The sequence below is a fragment of the Mus pahari genome, chromosome 3, assembly GCF_900095145.1.
Source record: "Mus pahari chromosome 3, PAHARI_EIJ_v1.1, whole genome shotgun sequence".
NCBI lineage: Eukaryota > Metazoa > Chordata > Mammalia > Rodentia > Muridae > Mus > Mus pahari.
The window spans coordinates 104,662,163-104,681,012 of record NC_034592.1 but is presented as its reverse complement, the minus strand read 5'-3'; the positions used below and the strand labels follow the sequence as shown (position 1 = coordinate 104,681,012).

General features: G+C 42.3%; 1 protein-coding gene across 6 annotated transcripts in view; it reads left to right on the top strand.

Moving 5' to 3' along the window:
- Positions 1-18,850, top strand: part of Tp53bp1 (tumor protein p53 binding protein 1) — a 102,912-nt gene that overhangs the window by 49,315 nt on the left and 34,747 nt on the right. For all 6 annotated transcript variants that reach the window (XM_029535959.1, XM_029535958.1, XM_029535957.1 and 3 more), the window contains 3 exons: positions 87-181; positions 3,807-4,009; positions 11,650-12,955. In XM_029535959.1, the coding sequence (XP_029391819.1) occupies positions 87-181; positions 3,807-4,009; positions 11,650-12,955 (1,604 nt within the window). The remainder of the gene's footprint in view (positions 1-86; positions 182-3,806; positions 4,010-11,649; positions 12,956-18,850) is intronic.

Below are 18,850 nucleotides of genomic sequence, written 5' to 3'. Positions count from 1 at the left end.
TGTTTTGGATGTTTTTGTTATGAAGTCAAAGCACATATTAAACCCCTGGCTGCAGTAATAACCTGTGATTCTCTCTTTATATAAAGGAATTCCTCAGATCTTGTTGCTCCTTCCCCTGATGCTTTCCGATCCACCCCTTTTATCGTTCCTAGCAGTCCCACAGAGCAAGGAGGGAGAAAAGGTGAGCCGTCGTGGTCTGTCTGTTCATCTCGTGCAGGAGAGGAGCAGTGCTTGCTCTCCAGCCTTGCCAAATGCACGCTTCCTGGAGCTTCTCTTGAGACACTGCCCCTGAGACTCATGCGCCTAGGACAAACCGCTCGAGCTCTTGGCTTTTTAAGCATAGGTTTTCTACCGTTTTCATTTAGAAAAAAAAAAAAAATGCTCTGGTTAAAATTTTTTGTTTTTAAAATTGAACCCAAGTAAATTAGTTTGGGGAAGTACTGGATTTACTATTAATTTAATTGCCTAGTACTTTCCAGATACATGCTAGCATGTTTTTAAATGAGAGAAAGCCAGCAGTTGTTTCTCAGGCTCTTTACTTTTGTTATTATTAAGATAATCGAGAGTGCCTTGAAGGAGCTGATCAGAATTTTAACTTCCTTTATCTTTTGAGGACTTAGTATCCCCCTTACCCCAGAGATGTCTCATGTACTACCCTAGGCTCTCCTCTGTAGCTGAGAGTGCCTTGAACATAGGGTCCCCCAGTCTCTACCTCTCTCTACTATAAATAAATGAATAAAGAAAGAAATATCCCTCTATTGTATATATATAAATAAATATATAAGTACAATTGTAATACAATTATAATTGTATAACACACAATTACAGATGTGTGCCACTGTGCCTGGCTTTATATGATGTTGGGATCTGATCTTGGGCTTTGAGCATGGGGGGCAAGCATTCTACCCATAGAGCTAGAGCCCTAGCCTGTGGATTTCTCAGTGTCCATGTATTTTCTAAACATCTGTCTTTTCCAAGTTTTTCCTGTAAATTCTGTCAGTTCCTTCTTTTTCCTCTCTTTTGTTTTGTGTTTGAGATCCTCTCCTTTCCCCTCCTGAATGCTAGAATTTCAGCTTTGTAGCACCATACTTCAGTGCTCTTTTTATTCATGTATCAATAAGGCTGCATAATTTTTACATTATTATTATTAAATACATTCTTGATGTCAGAGCTGCTTTCATTTGCTCGGTTATTTCTCTGCCCCCCCCCCCCCCCCGAGAATCCACACAAAAACCCTAAGTAGTAGTTAAGGGTTTTTGGTTAGTTGGGGTCAGGGTTTTTCTGTGTAGTCCTGGCTGCCCTAGATCTTACTCTGTAGACCATGCTGGCCTCTGAACTCAGAGGTCCACTTGCCTCTGCCTCTCCAGCGCTGGAATTAAAGACATGGGTTTTATTCCTATGTTGCAAATGAGGGGATGAAGTCACACATTTCACAACTAGTAATATAGTTAGGATCTGAACTCAGGTATTTACCTCTGAAACATTTGCTTTAACTTGTTAGATGTTCTCCTGTGACAGCGTGCTGTCTGTGCTACTGAGTCCTGGGGGGTATTGAGAAGTACTAACATGCAGGGTTAGCCTCAGACTTCTCTCTGTGCTTGTCTGTCTGCTCAGTTGTAGGTACCAATAGCATTGGTGCAAATAGTCGTAGAGACCAATAGCATTCTAACTGTATGCATAATTAGTAGCCTCTTTAGTCAGAATGATGGGATTTAATTCTACAAAACCCTACTTAGATTGTTTGGTTAATTTCATAGTTTTTCTATCTGTAATGTGAACATATAAAAAGAATTATATTAAAATGTTTTTTCTTGTTTATAATCAATATTCACTATATAAAATTTGGTAGAGGTATAAGAGAGTAATGTGAAGAAAATAAAAATTACCCTGGGTCACAGTCTAGATTTAATTATAATTAGTATTTAGATGTGCTTTTCAGAGCATTTTTCTGTACATATGAAAAAGTATTTATATGTCATTAGCATCATTATATATTTGATTCAGTCTTCTTTTTTTCCCATGTAACCCTGAATCATGAGCACTCTTGTTTGTGAAGTCTCAAATGTGTTTTAGATCTATTTGTTTTGTAATCTATTTTAGATTATTAAACTAAATCAAAGTTTGTAGCACTGGACCTTAAAATCTCATCAGTTTGATATGTGAGGTTGAGGCTAAGCCAGCAGCCAGGGCACTGAAGTTTGGATTGTAGGCAGTTGGTAACATGAATGTAAGCTGGGAGAGCTAAATGGAGTAAGTAGTTTTTGACTGGTTTGGTTGGGATCAAGGTGTAAAAATGGGGTCAAAGCCTGGAGGTGGTGGCACACGCCTTGAATCCCAGCACTTGGGAGGCAGAGGCAGGTGGATTTCTGAGTTCGAGGCCAGCCTGGTCTACAAAGTGAGTTCCAGGACAGCCAGAGCTATACAAAGAAAACCCTGTTTTGAAAAAACAAAAACAAAAACAAACAAACAAACAAAAAAAGGGGTCAAAAGCCTTATAAATTAAATAGCTACCTTGTCTGGCTCTGGGGATGGGCTTGGTTACCTTAAGGCAGGTAGTATATCATGTAGGAACTGAAGCTTTATATGGGAATATGCCTGCATGTGTGTTTGTGCATTACTTTTATGCATGCCAAGATAGGATTGATCCCCTGGAACTGGAGTTGCAGATGGCTGTGAGCTGTCATGTGGTTGCTGAGAATCGAACTTGGGTCCTTTGAAAGATCTATAGCCTGTACTCTTAACCTCTGAGCCATCTCCCAGCTCCATGAACAGCGATAGTGTTTTCTCTGTGTGTTTCCTCTTGAGCAGGTTGTGTTAGGGTCAGTGTCTTGGTTCTGAAATAAATCCATGTTGATTTGCATTGGTGGCTTTGTATTTGTACTGGTGTCAATCTCTACACTTAGCAGCACTTCCTGCAGGCATAATGACTTCATACAGACTTCGATAGTCGACTAGGAGTGATGAGCTAGTTCATTGCTTTCAAGGTCTGAGACAGAGTATGTTGTAGTTTAATTAGGTGGCATTAAATGCTGGGGACTGGCTCAGCATTTAAAAGTGCTTACTGTGTAAACAGGAGTACTACTGTTGGCATCCTAGAACCCATGTAAATGCTAAGAGAGCATGGGGACCTGCTCCTAAATCTACCTTCAGAAGGTCAAGATGGGATCCCAGGAGCACGGTGGTTAGAAATATTAGGAAGACGCATCAAGGAAGATTCTCCACATCAACCTTGGGCTTCCATAGGTACCACCCCACATGGACACAAACTACCTACACACATGTAGACATTCATATACATGCACACCTACCACATACAGAAACACAGGAAAAAATGGATCTGGCTATTCCTACAGAAGATGTGACAATGAGCTAGGATAATCTGGGAGTGTTTAGAGGAGATGTAACTTATATTTCATATGAATAGGTGGGCATTCTCAAATGGAAAACCATTTTAATCTATGTCTAAAATTAGATGTGGGCTGCTGACATAATTAACAATGCCTGACTGGGAAGCCCACAAACTTGAGTTTGCTCCCTGGAGCCCACAGTGGAAGGAGAGAACCGACTCCTGAAAGCTGTTCTCTGAGTGCCATATGTGTGCACACGCATGCACTCATACACTTCTTCCTTCCACAGGGTGTGGCTGGTGGGACACAACCTACTGTTGTTTCAGGTTTCTGAAAATTAGGACATTGTGTTTTGGAATGGAAATTTCTGTAACATAATTGCTGTTAGTGGTATTATTGGAGCATGAGTAATATTGGTGAGTGCTAATTTTGTAATTCATTTTTTTCTGTGTGGACCAGATGAGCCCATGGATATGTCAGTGATACCTGCAGGAGGGGAGCCTTTCCAGAAGCTTCATGATGATGAAGCAATGGAGATGGAAAAACCCCTTCTCCCATCTCATCCTGCTGTGTCACCGCAAGCATCAACACCAGTGTCTCAGAGCACGCCAGTTTTCACTCCTGGCTCGCTTCCCATCCCGTCCCAGCCCGAGTTCTCTCATGTGAGTTTTGCAGGAAGACTTCCCATCTCCTGCTGCTTTTCCTTCCCTTCTTACTTTGTGGGTTGGGGATGCATAGATTCTAGGCAAGTGATTTGCCACAGAACTACATATCTAGACCAATCTTTAAAAAGTATTCTAAGCCAGGTGGTGGGGGCAGCACTTGCCTTTAATCCATCACTTGGGAGGCAGAGATATGAACCCTGTGAGTCTGAGACCAACCTATTTATATAGGGACAGCCAGGGCTACACAGAGAAACCCTGTCTCCAGAAAACCAAAAAGAATTATGTTTATTGGGTGTGCCTGTATGTGTGTCATGCACATCCTTGCATGTGTAGATGGAGGTCAGAGGATGGCTTGGGGCATCAGTTCTACACCTCACCTTTGCTTGCTGGCTTGTTTGGTTTAGGTCAGTGGTTTCAACCTTTCTAATGCTGCAAACCATAAATACAGTTCCTCATGTTGTAATGACCCTAACCATAAAATTATTTCATTTCTATTTCATGACAGTAATTTTGCTGTTAATTTTAATGTTAAATATCTGATATGTGACCCTGTGAAAGGGTCATTTGATCCCTAAAGGGGTCACAACCCATAGGTTGAGAACCACTAATCTAGTTCCTCATGCTGGATGGGGACATTTTCTAAGAGCCTTTTTTAACCCTCTTGCTCATTTTATAGTTTGAGTGCTGTGGAATTATAGATTGGGAATACTTACCTTTAAAGGTTTGGAAGGCATTTCGCTGTTGTCTTGGAATTTCTGGTGCTTCTATTGAGTAGCGCTAAGCCACTCTGATCTTGCTTTGGGTCTTGTGACTTATTTTTTGTTACTGTAATCCCACAGGATTTTCTCTTTGTCCCAGTGTTTGTACTCTGAATCCCCAGATGTCTCTGTCAAGTTGACAGCTGAGCAGACTATGACAGTATGATTTCAGGGTTCATCTGTGTTACTGCATGGAGCAAAATTTCAGATGATTTTATTGTAACTGATACTGTTTGTGTATATGCGACATTTACTTTAGTTCGTCAGTTGAACATTGCAGTTATTTCTCTTTTTTTGTCTCTGAAGCATGCTGCCAAGGTTGATGCACAGGCCTGTGTAAGGGTGTGTTTTATTTCTCTTCTGTGAAGTGTAGGTGCAATTGCTGGGTTTTACCATCTATTTTACTCTTCTGAATTACTAATTTCCGTGCCTTTGTTTTTATTCTTGATGTGTTTTTTTCCTCTGAATATTTTTGACTTATGTCTATGTTTCTCTTTAATAATAATTTTTGGCAAGTTTTCTCTTTCCCACAAGTCATCATTGTCAATAGGCTTTAATAGTGTCTTTATTTAAGTGGTGCAAGGGGCTTGTATCCAGAGCCTCCAACATGATAAGCAAATGCTCAGCCACTGAGCGTTTTTTCTCCACTGAGCGTCTGTCCTTATTTGGTGATTTTTGAGACTGAGTCTTGCTTTGTAACCCAGGCTAGCCTTCTACCTGTTATCTTCTAGCCTTGGTTTGCTAGCTGTTAGGATTACGGGCATGTGTACCAGTGTTGGGAACCAAAGCGACTGGGTGGGCGAATGAAGTGGATATACAGCTTTAACCACATTTTTTAAAAAAATATTTATTTATTACATGTAAGTACACTGTGGCTGTCTTCAGACACTCCAGAAGAGGGCGTCAGATCTTGTTATAGATGGTTGTGAGCCACCATGTGGTTGCTGGGATTTGAACTCAGGACCTTNGGAAGAGCAATTGTTGCTCTTAACCACTAAGCCATCTCTTCTAACCACATTTTTTTTTTTTTTTTTTTTGTGATAGGGTCACATAGTAACTGAGGATGACATGGAACTTGTGATCATCCTGCCTCTATCTCCTGAGTGGTGGAATGTGTTCTTCATCACACAGTTTTGCTGAATGCTTTGTTTTTCTTTTTTTCTTTTCTCTTCTTTCCTTTTTTTTTTTTTTTTTTAAAAAAGATTTATTTATTTTATGTGAGTACACTGTAGCTGTCTTCAGACACAACAGAAGAGGGTGTCAGATCCCATTATAGATGGTTGTGAACCACCATGTGGTTGCTGGGATTTGAACTCAGGATCTTCAGAAGAGCAGTCAGTGCTCTTAACTACTGAGCCATCTCTCCAGCCCAGCCTTTTTTTTTTTACTTAGATATTTTCTTTATTTACATTTCAAATTTTATCCCCTTTCCTCATTTCTCTTCTGTAAACCCCCATATTCCATTCCCCCTACCCCTGCTCACTAACTCACCCACTCCTGCTTCCTTTCCTGGCATTCCCTTACACTGGGACATAAAGCCTTCTCATTAATGTCCCACAAGGCCATCCTCTGCTACATATGCAGCTGAAGCCTTGAGTCTCTTCTTGTGTACTCTTTGGTTGGTGGTTTAGTCCCAGGGATCTCTAGGGGTAATTGTTGGTTCATATTGTTGTTTCTCCTATGGGGCTGCAAACTCCTTCAGCTCCTAGAGTCCTTTTTCTAGCTCCTCCATTGGGGATCCTGTGCTCAGTTCAATGGATGGCTATGAACCTCCACTTCTGTATTTGTCAGGCTCTAACAGAGCCATTCAGGAGACAGCTATATCAGTCTCTTGTCAGCAAGCACTTGTTGGCATCCACAATAATGTCTGTGTTTGCTAATTGTATATGGGTGCTGAATGTTTTTTTGAGACAAGGTTTCACTGTGTAGCTCTGGCTGCCCTAGGACTCACTGTGTAGACCAGGCTGGCCTCTGCCTCCCAAGTGTGGAGATTAAAGGTGTGTGCCATTACACCAGCTTGTTGAGTGGTTTTATTAATGCTAGGGTTCGAATCCAGGGCTTTATGCATGCTAGGCATGAACTCTTGCAAGTAAATTATGCCTCCTTGTTTGATGTCTTTTACATTTAATTTGTTCGGTGGCATGTGTATACATATATACACATGTGGTCTAATACATCGTGGAGGTCAGAGGACAGTTCGAATGAATTGGTTCTCTCTTATACCTTTGGGTCTGGGAACCAAATGGTTATTAGGCTTGACAAGCTAGTGCCTTTTACTTTTTGTCTTAGTCATTGTTCTACTGCTGTGAAGATACCATGATCATGACAGATATTATAAGAGAAAGCATTTAACTGGGGGGCTTACTTATAGTTTCAGCAGTTTAGTTAATTATTACCATGGTGGGAAGCACATCAGCATACTGGAACAGTAGCTGAGAACTACATTCTGATCTGTAGTCAGAGAGAAAGACATTGGAGTTGATGTGAGCTTTTAAAACCTCAAGCCCCACCCCCCCAGTGACATACTTCCTTTAAAGCTATACCTCCTAATCCTTCTAATCCTTTCAAATAGTGCCTGTCCCTGGTGCCTAAACAATTAAATATAAAGTCTATGGGGGCCATTCTTATTCATACAACCACACCTACTGAGCCATCTTATTGGCCCTTGTCTTTTTTTTTCTTTTGTAAATTTTTATTTTATGTGCTTTATTTATTTATTTATTGGTTTTTTTTCGATACAGGGTTTCTCTGCATAGCTTTATTTATTTATTTATTTACTTATTGTTTTTTTTTTCTTTTTCTTTTTCTTTTTTCTTTTTGGTTTTTCGAGACAGGGTTTCTCTATATAGCCCTGGCTGTCCTAGAACTCACTTTGTAGACCAGGCTGGCCTCGAACTCAGAAATCCGCCTGCCTCTGCCTCCCAAATGCTGGGATTAAAGGCGTGTGCCACCATGCCCTGTGCATTGTTATTTTTTTTTTTTTTTTTTTTTTTTTTAAAAAGGCCCCCCTTTTCTGGTGGCCCGGGGGCTTTTTTTTTTTTTTTTTTTTTTTTTTTTTTTCAATTTATTTATTTATTATATGTAAGTACACTGTAGCTGACCTCAGACACTCCAGAAGAGGGCATCAGATCCTGTCACGGATGGCCGTGAGCCACCATATGGTCGCTGGGATCTGAACTCGGGACCTTTGGAAGAGCAGTCGGTGCTCTCACCCGCTGAGCCATCCCACCAGCCCGCATTGTTATTTTTAATGTGTATCTTTTTGTATGAGGGTATTCAGCTCCCCAATATTGGAGTTACAGACAGTTGTGAGCTACTATGTGGGTGCTGGGAATTGAACCCAGGAACTCTGGAAGAGCAGACAGTGCTCTTAACCAGTAAACCATCTCTCTAGTTCTGTAGCTTATTGTCTTTTAAACGAGAGCTTTTCCTTATTTGCTGATAATTAATAGTGAAATATTAGAACTCTGGTTTAGTAGTTCTGAGGTGATGGTTAGGACTTGTTCTGAGATTTACTGAATATGATCTCATAGGGCATTTTGTCAGGAGTGCCCTGGTGTCAGAATCCTGATTATGTTGGGTTGGTCTGATCCCTAGGAAAGTCTGATCTCCTGCCTGCTGAGTACAGGGCTGGTTGCTATTGTACAGAGGTCTTCTAAAGGAAGGAGGTTTGAAAGTCACGAGACACAGGGGTGTGTTTCCCTCAGTATGTAGGTTTTCTTGAATCCCTCTATCTTCAGAATGGTGTTCTCATCTCCTGTCCTCCTATCCAGGGCTTTGTGTTTTATTTTCTCCTGGGCAGAGGAAGGGCAGGGAAAGAGGATATGGGAGTTGAACTGCGTCTTAAATAGACTTCCAGGCAGTCCTCCTCCTGTTTTTAGCAGCAACCTCACCATCATTTTTAAAATTATCTGATCTTGCTGCCAAGTCCTAAGTCCTTTTGGGGGAATGGGATAGTAGTGTGGTGTTATCACCCTGGTAACGCTTGGCTTTCTTTTGTTTGGCCTAACAATTACCTTTCACTTGTCTGTCAAGTGGATTGCCGTGTGTGTGTGTGTGTGTGTGTGTGTGTGTGTGTGTGTGTATGAATTATATATGCTAGAAAAAAATGCTTTACCATTGCATAACAGGGTTTCAGAAATAAAGTAGATGTTGACTCTACCGTTCTAATTTGTGAGTTTCCTAAATTTTTCATTATGTGTCAAATTCCTAAATTTTTTTGAATTTTTATTTATTTTATTTATATGAGTACACTGTAGCTAGCTGTCTTCAGACACACCAGAAGACAGAGGCACCAGATCTCATTATAAATGGTTCTGAGCCACCATTTGGTTGTGGGATTTGAACACAGGACATCTAGAAGAGCAGAGAGGTGCTTTTAAGTGCTGAGCCATCTCTATAGCCCCCTAATTTTTTCTAAAGATTTATTTATTTATTTATTTATTTATTTTTATGAGTACAGTGTAGCTGTCTTTAGACCAGAAGAAGGCTTTGGATCTCATTACAGATGGTTGTGAGTCACCATGTACTTGTTGGGAATTGAACTCAGGACCTCTGTAAGAGTAGTCAGTGCTCTTAACTACTGAGCCATCTTTCCAGCCCCACCTACATGTTATTTTTAAAGATGGAAAGAGAGAGCTGACTGGTGAGGATTGTTCTGACCACCACATGTGCTATGGTACAGATAGATGGTCATATGCATGTACTATGTCTATACACACATGCAGTAATAACAAATTAAAAATAAACAATAAAACATGTCAATTTAAAGCAAAGCATGTCAGCACATTTCTGTAATTCAAAGTCAGCCTGGGCTACAGGAGATCATATTTTAATACTCACCCTATTCCCATCCCTCAAAAAAATAAAAAAGGAATAAAAAAAAAGAAAAAAGAAAGAAAGAAACAGCAATCGTGGCAGCAGGATGGCTTGTTGATGGTGGTATTCCTCAAAAGCCTGATAACCCGAGGCCAACAACGAAGAAAGATTTGACTCTCAAAAGTTACCCTCTGACCTCCACAAAGTATTTGTGTGTGGAAGACTCTCTCTGCACACACACACACACACACACACACACACACACACACACACACACACAAGTTGTTTATTATTATTATTATTATTATTATTATTACTACTACTTCACTTACTTATTTTGAGACAAGTTTTTACTGTGTAGCTTTGGCTGTCCTGGAGCTCACTATGTAGGCTAGGCTGGTCCTGAACTCATAGAGATCCGTTTGTCTTTCCTTCCAAATGCTGAGATTAAAGGTGCATGCCTCAGCGTAGTGTGCATGGGTGTGTGTATTAATACATTTTAGCCCTGGATGGTTTAGAACTCACTGTAGATCAAGCTGGCCTGGAATTTACAGCAATCTACCTACATCCACCATCCAAGCTCTGGGATTACTAGAATGTTCGTTCCAGGTGCCCAGGGCTTTGTGTAGGTTTTTTGTTGTTGCTGTTTTATTTTTTCTTGACAGGATCTCGCTGTGTATTCCTGGATGGCCTGGAATTTTCTATGTAGACCTCAAAACTAAGAGAGAGTCATTCCTCTGCCTCTGCCTCAGGAGTGCTGGGCCAGCTTTGTGTATGTTAGGCAAGCACTCCAAAAACACGTAGACTGTCAGGAGCCCGTAGTGAGAAGCCTGGAGTCATGTGTTTAGTCACAGGGGGTGCTGCCTGCTGTGGCTGTTTTGCGTTTTCCTGGCAGTGTGTGAAGATTACAGTTGTTCTGTAAAGTTGTTGGTGTTTGGTTTTGTGAGTGTTCAGAACCTTAGCCATTTTATGGCTTGCTCCTTCTCTCTCTGCCTGTCTGCCTGTGTCTCTCTTTCTTTTTTTCTTTTTTGTTTTTTTGACAGGGCTTTTCTTTGTGAAACCCTGGCTCTCCTGGATCTCACTCTATAGATTCAGGCTGGCCTCAAACTCAGAGATCCTGCCTGCCTTTGCCTCCTGAGTGCTGATGTGCTACCACTGCTTGACTTATTGTGGTTTTAATTACATTTCTCTGCTGATTAATGATCTTCTATCTTTACATTTTTACAAATTTATTGGTCTGGAGAGATGGCTCAGCGGTTAAGAGCACTGACTGCTCTTCCAGAGGTCCTGAGTTCAAATCCCAGCAACCACATGGTGACTCACAACCATCCGTAATGAGACCTGACGCCCTCTTCGGGTCAGCATCTGAAGATAGCTACAGTGTACTTATAATAAATCAATCAATCACTCTTTAAAAAAATTATTTATTTTTACTTTACGTGCATTGGCATTATACACATGTATGTCTGGCATTTTGGCTGCAGTTACATCATACGAGGGTGTTGGTTCCCCTGAAATTGGAGTTAGAGACAGTTGTGAGCTGCCATGTGGGTGCTGGCAAATGAGGTCCTCTAGAAGAGCAGCCAGCATTCTTAACCACTCTGTAGCTATCTCTTCAGCCCTGTAGTTTTGCATTTTAACATCTGCTTTATGAATGCTCAGTGGTGCAGTAAAGCAGGATGAGTTCATAGTCATCCCTTGTGAAATCAGAGATGGGTCTGTAAGCGTATGTTGGGTCTATTATATAGTACAGACAATTTTAATAGTGTGATGATGAAGTTAAATTTGGATCTTCCTGTACTTGATAAGTTAGAACTTTTAGGGTTTTGTTTTGGATTATGCTTATTCTTTAGTAGGGATTTTATAAGAAAAACACTGAACAGAATGGCTTGTGTAGTTGAAGGCATGTTTATAGTGTTTGGAGTTCTGGAATTATAGTTCTAGCTAGAGTTCTTTAATTTTTGATTAATTGGTTTAGAAATGTAGATGAATTCAAGGGTTAGCTATAAAAGAAACATGATATGGACAGCTGATAGCTTGATTCTTTTCATTCTTTCTTAGGACATTTTCATTCCATCACCAAGTTTGGAAGAACCGTCAGATGATGTGAAGAAAGGTGGAGGTTTGCATAGCTCATCTCTCACTGTTGAGTGTTCCAAGACTTCAGAGAGTGAACCAAAGAATTTCACTGATGACCTTGGGCTCTCCATGACAGGGGATTCTTGCAAACTGATGCTTTCTACAAGTGAGTATAGTCAGTCCTCAAAGATGGAGAGCTTGGGTTCTCCCAGGACTGAGGAAGACGGAGAGAACACACAGGTTGATGATACTGAATCTTCGTCTCCAGTTACCAATTCTAAACTTCCTGCTGAAAGTGAGAATGTCTTGGTGACTCCATCACAGGACGACCAGGTAGAAATGAGTCAGGATGTAGATAAAGTAAAAGAGGATGAAACAGAGGACAGAGGTGACATTGGTGTTTTAGCTGCTGACTGTAAAGTCAGAGAAGACACGGTTGCTGAAGATGTTTGCATCGACCTCACTTGTGATTCTGGGAGTCAGGCAGTTCCTTCTCCAGCTACCCGCTCGGAGGCCCTTTCCAGTGTCTTAGATCAGGAGGAAGCTATGGAAATTAAAGAACACCATCCAGAGGAAGGGTTTTCGGGATCTGAAGTAGAAGAAGTCCCTGAGACTCCCTGTGGAAGTCACAGAGAGGAGCCCAAAGAAGAACCGATGGAAAATATCCCACTGCACCTTTCTCTGACTGAAACTCAGTCTGAGGCATTGTGTCTGCAGAAGGAAGCCCCCAAAGAGGAATGCCCAGAAGCTATGGAAATTGAAACCAGCGTGATTAGTATTGACTCCCCCCAGAAACTGCCAGCACTTGACCAGGAATTAGAACATAAGGATCAGGACACTTGGGAAGAAGGTACTTCTGAGGACTCCAGTGTTGTTATCGTTGATGTGAAGGAGCCCTCTCCTCGAGTTGACGTTTCCTGTGAACCTTTGGAGGGAGTGGAGAAATGCTCAGACTCCCAGTCCTGGGGGGGTGTGGCACCAGAGGAAGAGAATAGATTAGATACTCCAGAGGAGAAGAGTGTAGAGTGTGATGGAGACTCAAAAGCAGAGGCCACAGAAAAGGACTCTGTAACAGAAGACTCTCCACAACCTCCTTTGCCTTCAGTGAGAGACGAACCTGTCAGACCTGATCAGGAGACACAGCAGCCCCAAGTTCAAGAGAAAGAGAGCCCAGTGACCATAGATGCAGAAGTGGCTGATGACAAGCAGCTGGGATCAGACGGCATATGCCAGCAGCTTGAGAAGGCCTCTGCCCGTGCCTCACAAAGTTTCTGTGAAAGTTCTAGTGGTGAGTGGTAGCAAATTTCATTTGGAGCTATCCAGCTAGGTTCCTATTTGGAAAGGGAGGAGGAGAGCCCACATACTGAGTCAGGACTCAGCGTTAGCTTGAAGGAACAGTATTTGGGAAATGTTGAGATTAGGGGTTCTCGTTTTTTTTCTTTCTTTTTTTTTTCTTTTTTCTTTTTTTTAAGATTGATTTATTATTATACATAAGTTCACTGTAGCTGACTTCAGACACACCTGAACAGGGTGTCAGATCTCATTATGGGTGGTTGTGAGCCACCATGTGGTTGCTGGGATTTGAACTCAGGACCTTCAGAAGAGCAGCAGTGCCCTTACCCACTGAGCCATCTCACTAGCCCTCGAGTTTTCTTTCATAGTTGTAATTATTTGAGTGACCAGAGATCATTTGAGGTTTATCAGCACCATAGTTCAGGAGTAGTCAATACACGTAATTAGGAATTGTATATGTTACTTTCTTCTGCTTACTTAGGTCCTACCCCTGAGGCCCCCCCACCCACTCATGTGAACTAGGCAGGTGTCACCAGTGATTTGTTCGTCCATCCGTCCATCTGGCTGGCTGTCTATCTATCTCTTGTCTTTTTGGGTTCAGGGTTTCATTTTTATGGTCCAGACTGGTCTCACATTTTCTTTTTTTCCTGATATTTAACAACTTTATTTTAAAACAGTGTTTTAAATTTATTTTCTGAAAATTCCATACATTTGTGCAGTATATTTTGATTATATCCATTTACCATTACTTCCCTCCAAATGCCTCCTGGTGCTTCTGGCCCATCACCCTTCCGACTTCACGTTCTCCTTTTATTGGCTTGTTATTAAAACAGCCTCCTGTGTCTGTTCAGTGCTGTTCATTGTGCATGGCTGAGAGGATGTCCTCTGGGGTATGGGTAACCTAGTAGCTATAGCTGCAAAGGACACCTCCCCCTAGCATCATCAACTGCTAATAGCCTCTTCCCCATTTGTGCTAGAATTTTGCCTGGCTCGATCTGTGCAGGTCCAGTGCAGGAAGTCCTAGGGGCTGTGCGTTGCTGTGTGCAGCAACCATGCTATGCCCGGAAGTCAGCGTTTCCCAGATCTGCCCTCACCCACCAGCTTTCTATTTGCCTGTTCTTCTGCAAAGTCCTCTAAGCCGTAACGGAGGTGACTCATCCTCAGCTGAGCGAGCACTCATGGCCACTTGTACTTGTAACTTGGTAGATAGGAGTCTTTGTAGTAACTGCTGTCCACTGCAGACAGAAGCTTTTCTGACCAAAGTCGAGAGCAACACAAGTCACTAGGTATAAATGTAAGTGTTTAGAAGGCAGGCTGACAGGCTGACTATCTAACATAAGAACAGTTTGGCCGTCGACCTCCCTAGCCCTGGCTGTGACAGGGTTTGCAGTACCACATTCTTCTGTCTCTGCATCTTAGACCCTGAGATTATAGGTGTGTGTCACCTCACTGTGCCTGGCAGGAATACCTTTTAGCTATTTTTTTATAGTTGTATGCAGAAGAATACTCTAAAATATTGAGATATCAATTGTTATGGTAATAGCATTCTTTATGAATTAACAGATTATTCTGTTAGTTGCCAGAACAAACTTTTTTCTCATAGACTCTTATTTAAATATAATTTACTAATATTCATCTGGATTATTAAAATGGCTGGAATAAGGCGGGCGTGGTGGCGCACACCTTTAATCCCAGCACTCGGGAGGCAGAGGCAGGCGGATTTCTGAATTTGAGGTCAGCCTGGTCTACAGAGTGAGTTCCAGGACAGCCAGGGCTACACGGAGAAACCCTGTCTCGAAAAACCACACACACACACACACACACACACACTATATATATATATATATATGTATATATATATATATATATATATATATATATATATACATATATATATATATATATCTATGNATATATATATATATATATCTATGACAAAGCCTCTGGGGCTAAGACTGCCCAATGTCCAGCTCAAGAGAAACAATAGCTCTGCCAGCCTCAGGGCAGCTGGACTCTACATCTATGCCTGGGCACAAGAGTTAAAAATAAATACTGGTTAAAAAAAGAAAAGCTGGTGCTGGAGAGATGGCTCAGTGGTTAAGAGCAGTGACTGCTCTTCCAGAGGTCCTGAGTTTAATTCCCAGCAACCACATGGTGGCTCACAGCCATCTGTAATGACATCTGATGCCCTCTTCTGGTGTGTCTGAAGACAGCTACAGTGTACTCATATACATAAATCAAAAAAAAAAAGGAAAGTTTTATTTAGAAATGAGGACATGAAGAATAATAGTTTCTGAGTCAGAGAATTAGTCTAAAAGAAGAATGTTATAAAAGAAAAGTTATATGTTTAAAATACATTTTGTGGGTTGGAGGTGTAGCTTTTAGGGAGCTTGCTTCGATTTCCTAAGGCCTAGGTTTGATCCTGTCTTAGGGTTTCCATTGCTATGAAGAGATACCATGACCAAGGCAACTCTTAGAAAGAAAAACATTTCATTGGGACTCACTTACAGTTTCAGAGGTTCAGTCTGTTATCACCATGGCAGGAAGCATAGCAGCATGCTGACAGGAATGGTGCTAGAGAAACCGAGAGAGTTCTACATCTGGATCTTCAGGCAGCCAGAAGAGACTGGAATTCTACACTAGGCAGAGCTTAAGCCTGGGAGACCTCAAAGCCCACCCCCACAGTGACACACCCCCTCCAACAAGGCCACACCTGCTCCCACAAGGCCACACCTCCTAGTAGTTCCCCTCCCTGTTGGACAAGCATTCAAACAAATGAGTCTGTGAGGGCCAAACCTATTCAAACCACCACAGATTCCCTCACTGCAAAAACAAGTAGTAGCACAGGATACAATTGTTTAGTTGCTAAAACATAGGGGGATTAAAAAAGGAATGTGGAGAGGTGGTGATTGTTCCATTTAAAAAGAATGAGGGCTCGGGGTGTAGTTCATTTGGTAGAGCCTGCCCAGCATGATGAAGCCCTGGGTTCTGTTTCCAGCACTGAAATTTGGTGTGGTGGCTACACCTGTAATCATAGCATCTAGGAGGTGGACACAGGAAGATCAGAAAGCCAAGGTCATTCTGGGCTACTGAGGTAGTTTGAGTCTAGCTTGGGCTACATGAAACTCTGTCTCAAAAATTAAATAATGGGCTGATGAGATGGTTCACTGGGTAAAAGGTGCCTACATCCAAGCCTCACGATCTGAATTCCATTCCAGGGACCCACTAGTAATAGGAGAGCATTGACTTCCTAGACGTTATTCTTTGCCCTCCACATGGTGTGCCATGACACACTCAAGGCAACCCCTTCCCCCAGTTATGCACATTAAATACGTAAATGAAATGTATTACAATTTTGTTTGTTTGTTTTTTGTTTTTCGAGACAGGGTTTCTCTGTGTAGCCCTGGCTGTCCTGGAACTCACTCTGTAGTCCAGGCTGGCCTCAAACTCAGAAATCCACCTGCCTCTGCCTCCCAAGTGCTGGGATTAAAGGCGTGCGCCACCATGCCTGGCGTATTACAATATTTTAATAAAGCAAGCGAGTGAGCCATCCTGGATTATGTGAGACCTTGTCTCAAAAATACACAAACAGGAGGACAGCCAGGGCTACACAGAGAAAGCCTGTCTCAAAAACAAACAAAGAAAGAAAGGAAAAGAAACAGCACGTGAGCTTGGATCTCAGTGATGGGTAGACATCAGCCCCACAAGAAACGGCAGAAAACCCTGAGACAGGAAACCCTGAAGTTGTGAGTTTCCGAGTCAACCACAAGGAAGTGTCTGTAATGAGGACCGATAGTTGCACTGTGGGCATAGAGATGAATTCAAATGGCAGTTTGATACTGTGCCCATTTAGCAGAGAAACAGTGAATGTTTTGCCTACCTGTACGGAAGTCTACAGCATTCCTAGTGACTATAGAAGCCAGAAGAGGGCGCCGGATCAGCAGGAACTGGAGTTAGGGAGGGCTTGACCATCAGGACACCCCCTGCCGTGCTGTGCCTTATCTGGATGACCCTCACAAGTCAATACTATCGGACTTCCCAAACTTCCAGAACTATGAGCTAAGTCATTTCCTCCTTGGGCTGACGTCACGAAGAGGCAATCTTCCCTGCTGTGTGCTCTGGTCTCGACTCGCACCGGTGGCGGCAGCTGGACAGCTGGACGCTATGGCTCCAGCTCCACTAAAGGCTGCCTCTTGAAGTCGTCAAAAAAAAAAAAACAGTGCCACCTCAGTCTAGGTGAACCCACCTTCCGGGCTCCCTCCTTGAGTCACTTGGATTCTGAGTTGACAGTGGGTTGCTTTCTTCATAGTTTTCCTTTGTCCAAATCCTTGCTCTGTAGCTTGCCCTGGACCCAAGTATTCTTGGAGGTACCAGTATCTCCCTCCCGACCCCTGTTCCCAGTGCGGTAATCAGAGGGCCATGTGATGAAACACTCAGTTACAGCATTCCTCCTCTGTCTCACTCCACCCATTAGAGTTTCTGAGTTCATCCTAGAGGCAAGACCCCTAAGTCCTACCCCATGCTAGAGCCTGCAGCTCACTCATAACATAGCACGACATCACCGGATCCTTCTGGTTCAGTGTCTGCCACCACCCTAACTCTCCTTCCTTTAAATTTACTTCCTCAGGGAGTGAGCCTGATCTAGATACTTCTATTCTTAATGGTAACAAGAGCCACATAGAAACCTGCTACAGTCTGTTTGCTGCTGGGGGCTCACTCTACAGACTTTAATTCCTTAGGCCTTTGGCAAGAATGAGGAGTGTCTTATGCTCGCCTTCAGCCAGGGAGGGAGCCTGCTTTATAGAACTGTGACTTGTTCAGGCCAGTTGGCTCCAGCATGCTGAGTGAAATTGGTGGGTCTGGTCTCAGGAGGCTCTGTGATAGCTTAGTGAGAAACAGGAGGATTTCTTAGCATTTGTAAACAGGATTGAAGCCCAAAACACCAAGAGCCCAGTTAAGCCTTGGTCATTTATTATCATTGTGAGGGTCTTTGGAAAGGACTGAAGCGGACCTCCTAAGCAGGTCCCTGGCAATAGGAGAATTTCAAGAGGTAAAGATGTTTTCCAAGTTTGATGATGCTTTAGGTCAGCAGTTCTCAGCATTCTTAATGCCACAATCTTCTAATACAGTTTCTCATGTTGGTGCCACTTTTAAGAATCATGACATAAACATCTGACAAGCAGGATACTGACATGCTACACCTACGAAATGGTTGTTCGACCCACAAAGGGATTGAGACCTACAGGTTGAGAAAGGCTGCCTCGGTTTGATGGTGGTGTGGTGGTGTATGTAACTAAACTACAGACTCAAAGGCCACCATTCAAATAAATTGTTAGCCAAGCAACTCCTTCAGGGTGGAGTCCTGGGGTTTTACGTCCCTGAGTGGTCCAGATGATTGAGGCTTTCCTCTGCCCTGTCAACGGTTGGAGACCATAGCATTTTGTACATTTCTTCCCCAGCTGTGTGAAATTCCATAGAGAGTCATTTTAAAAAAAATACACAAACAGAATAAGAGGTATCAAGTGGATGAGTTGGGACTGGGGTGGAGCTTAAGACATGAGTGTTTGATGTCTAGCACTGCAACACATGCAAGCTTTTTTTATTTTTGGAGACTGGGTCTCTCTAAGTAGTTCTGGAATTCACTATGTAAACTAGGTTGGCCTTGAACTCAGTTCATTAGGTTTCTTACCAAAATTAGGACACTTATTTTTTTCATTTAAATATATTTCCTTTATTTCTTTTTTCTGTTTCGTCCTCCAACCCGTGTATGTGTGTGAGAGAGTGAGTGTGTGTGTATGTATGTGTGTGTGTGTGTGTGTGTGAGAGAGAGAGAGAGAGAGTGTGTGTGTGTGTGAGAGAGAGAGAGAGTGTGTGTGTGTGAGAGAGAGAG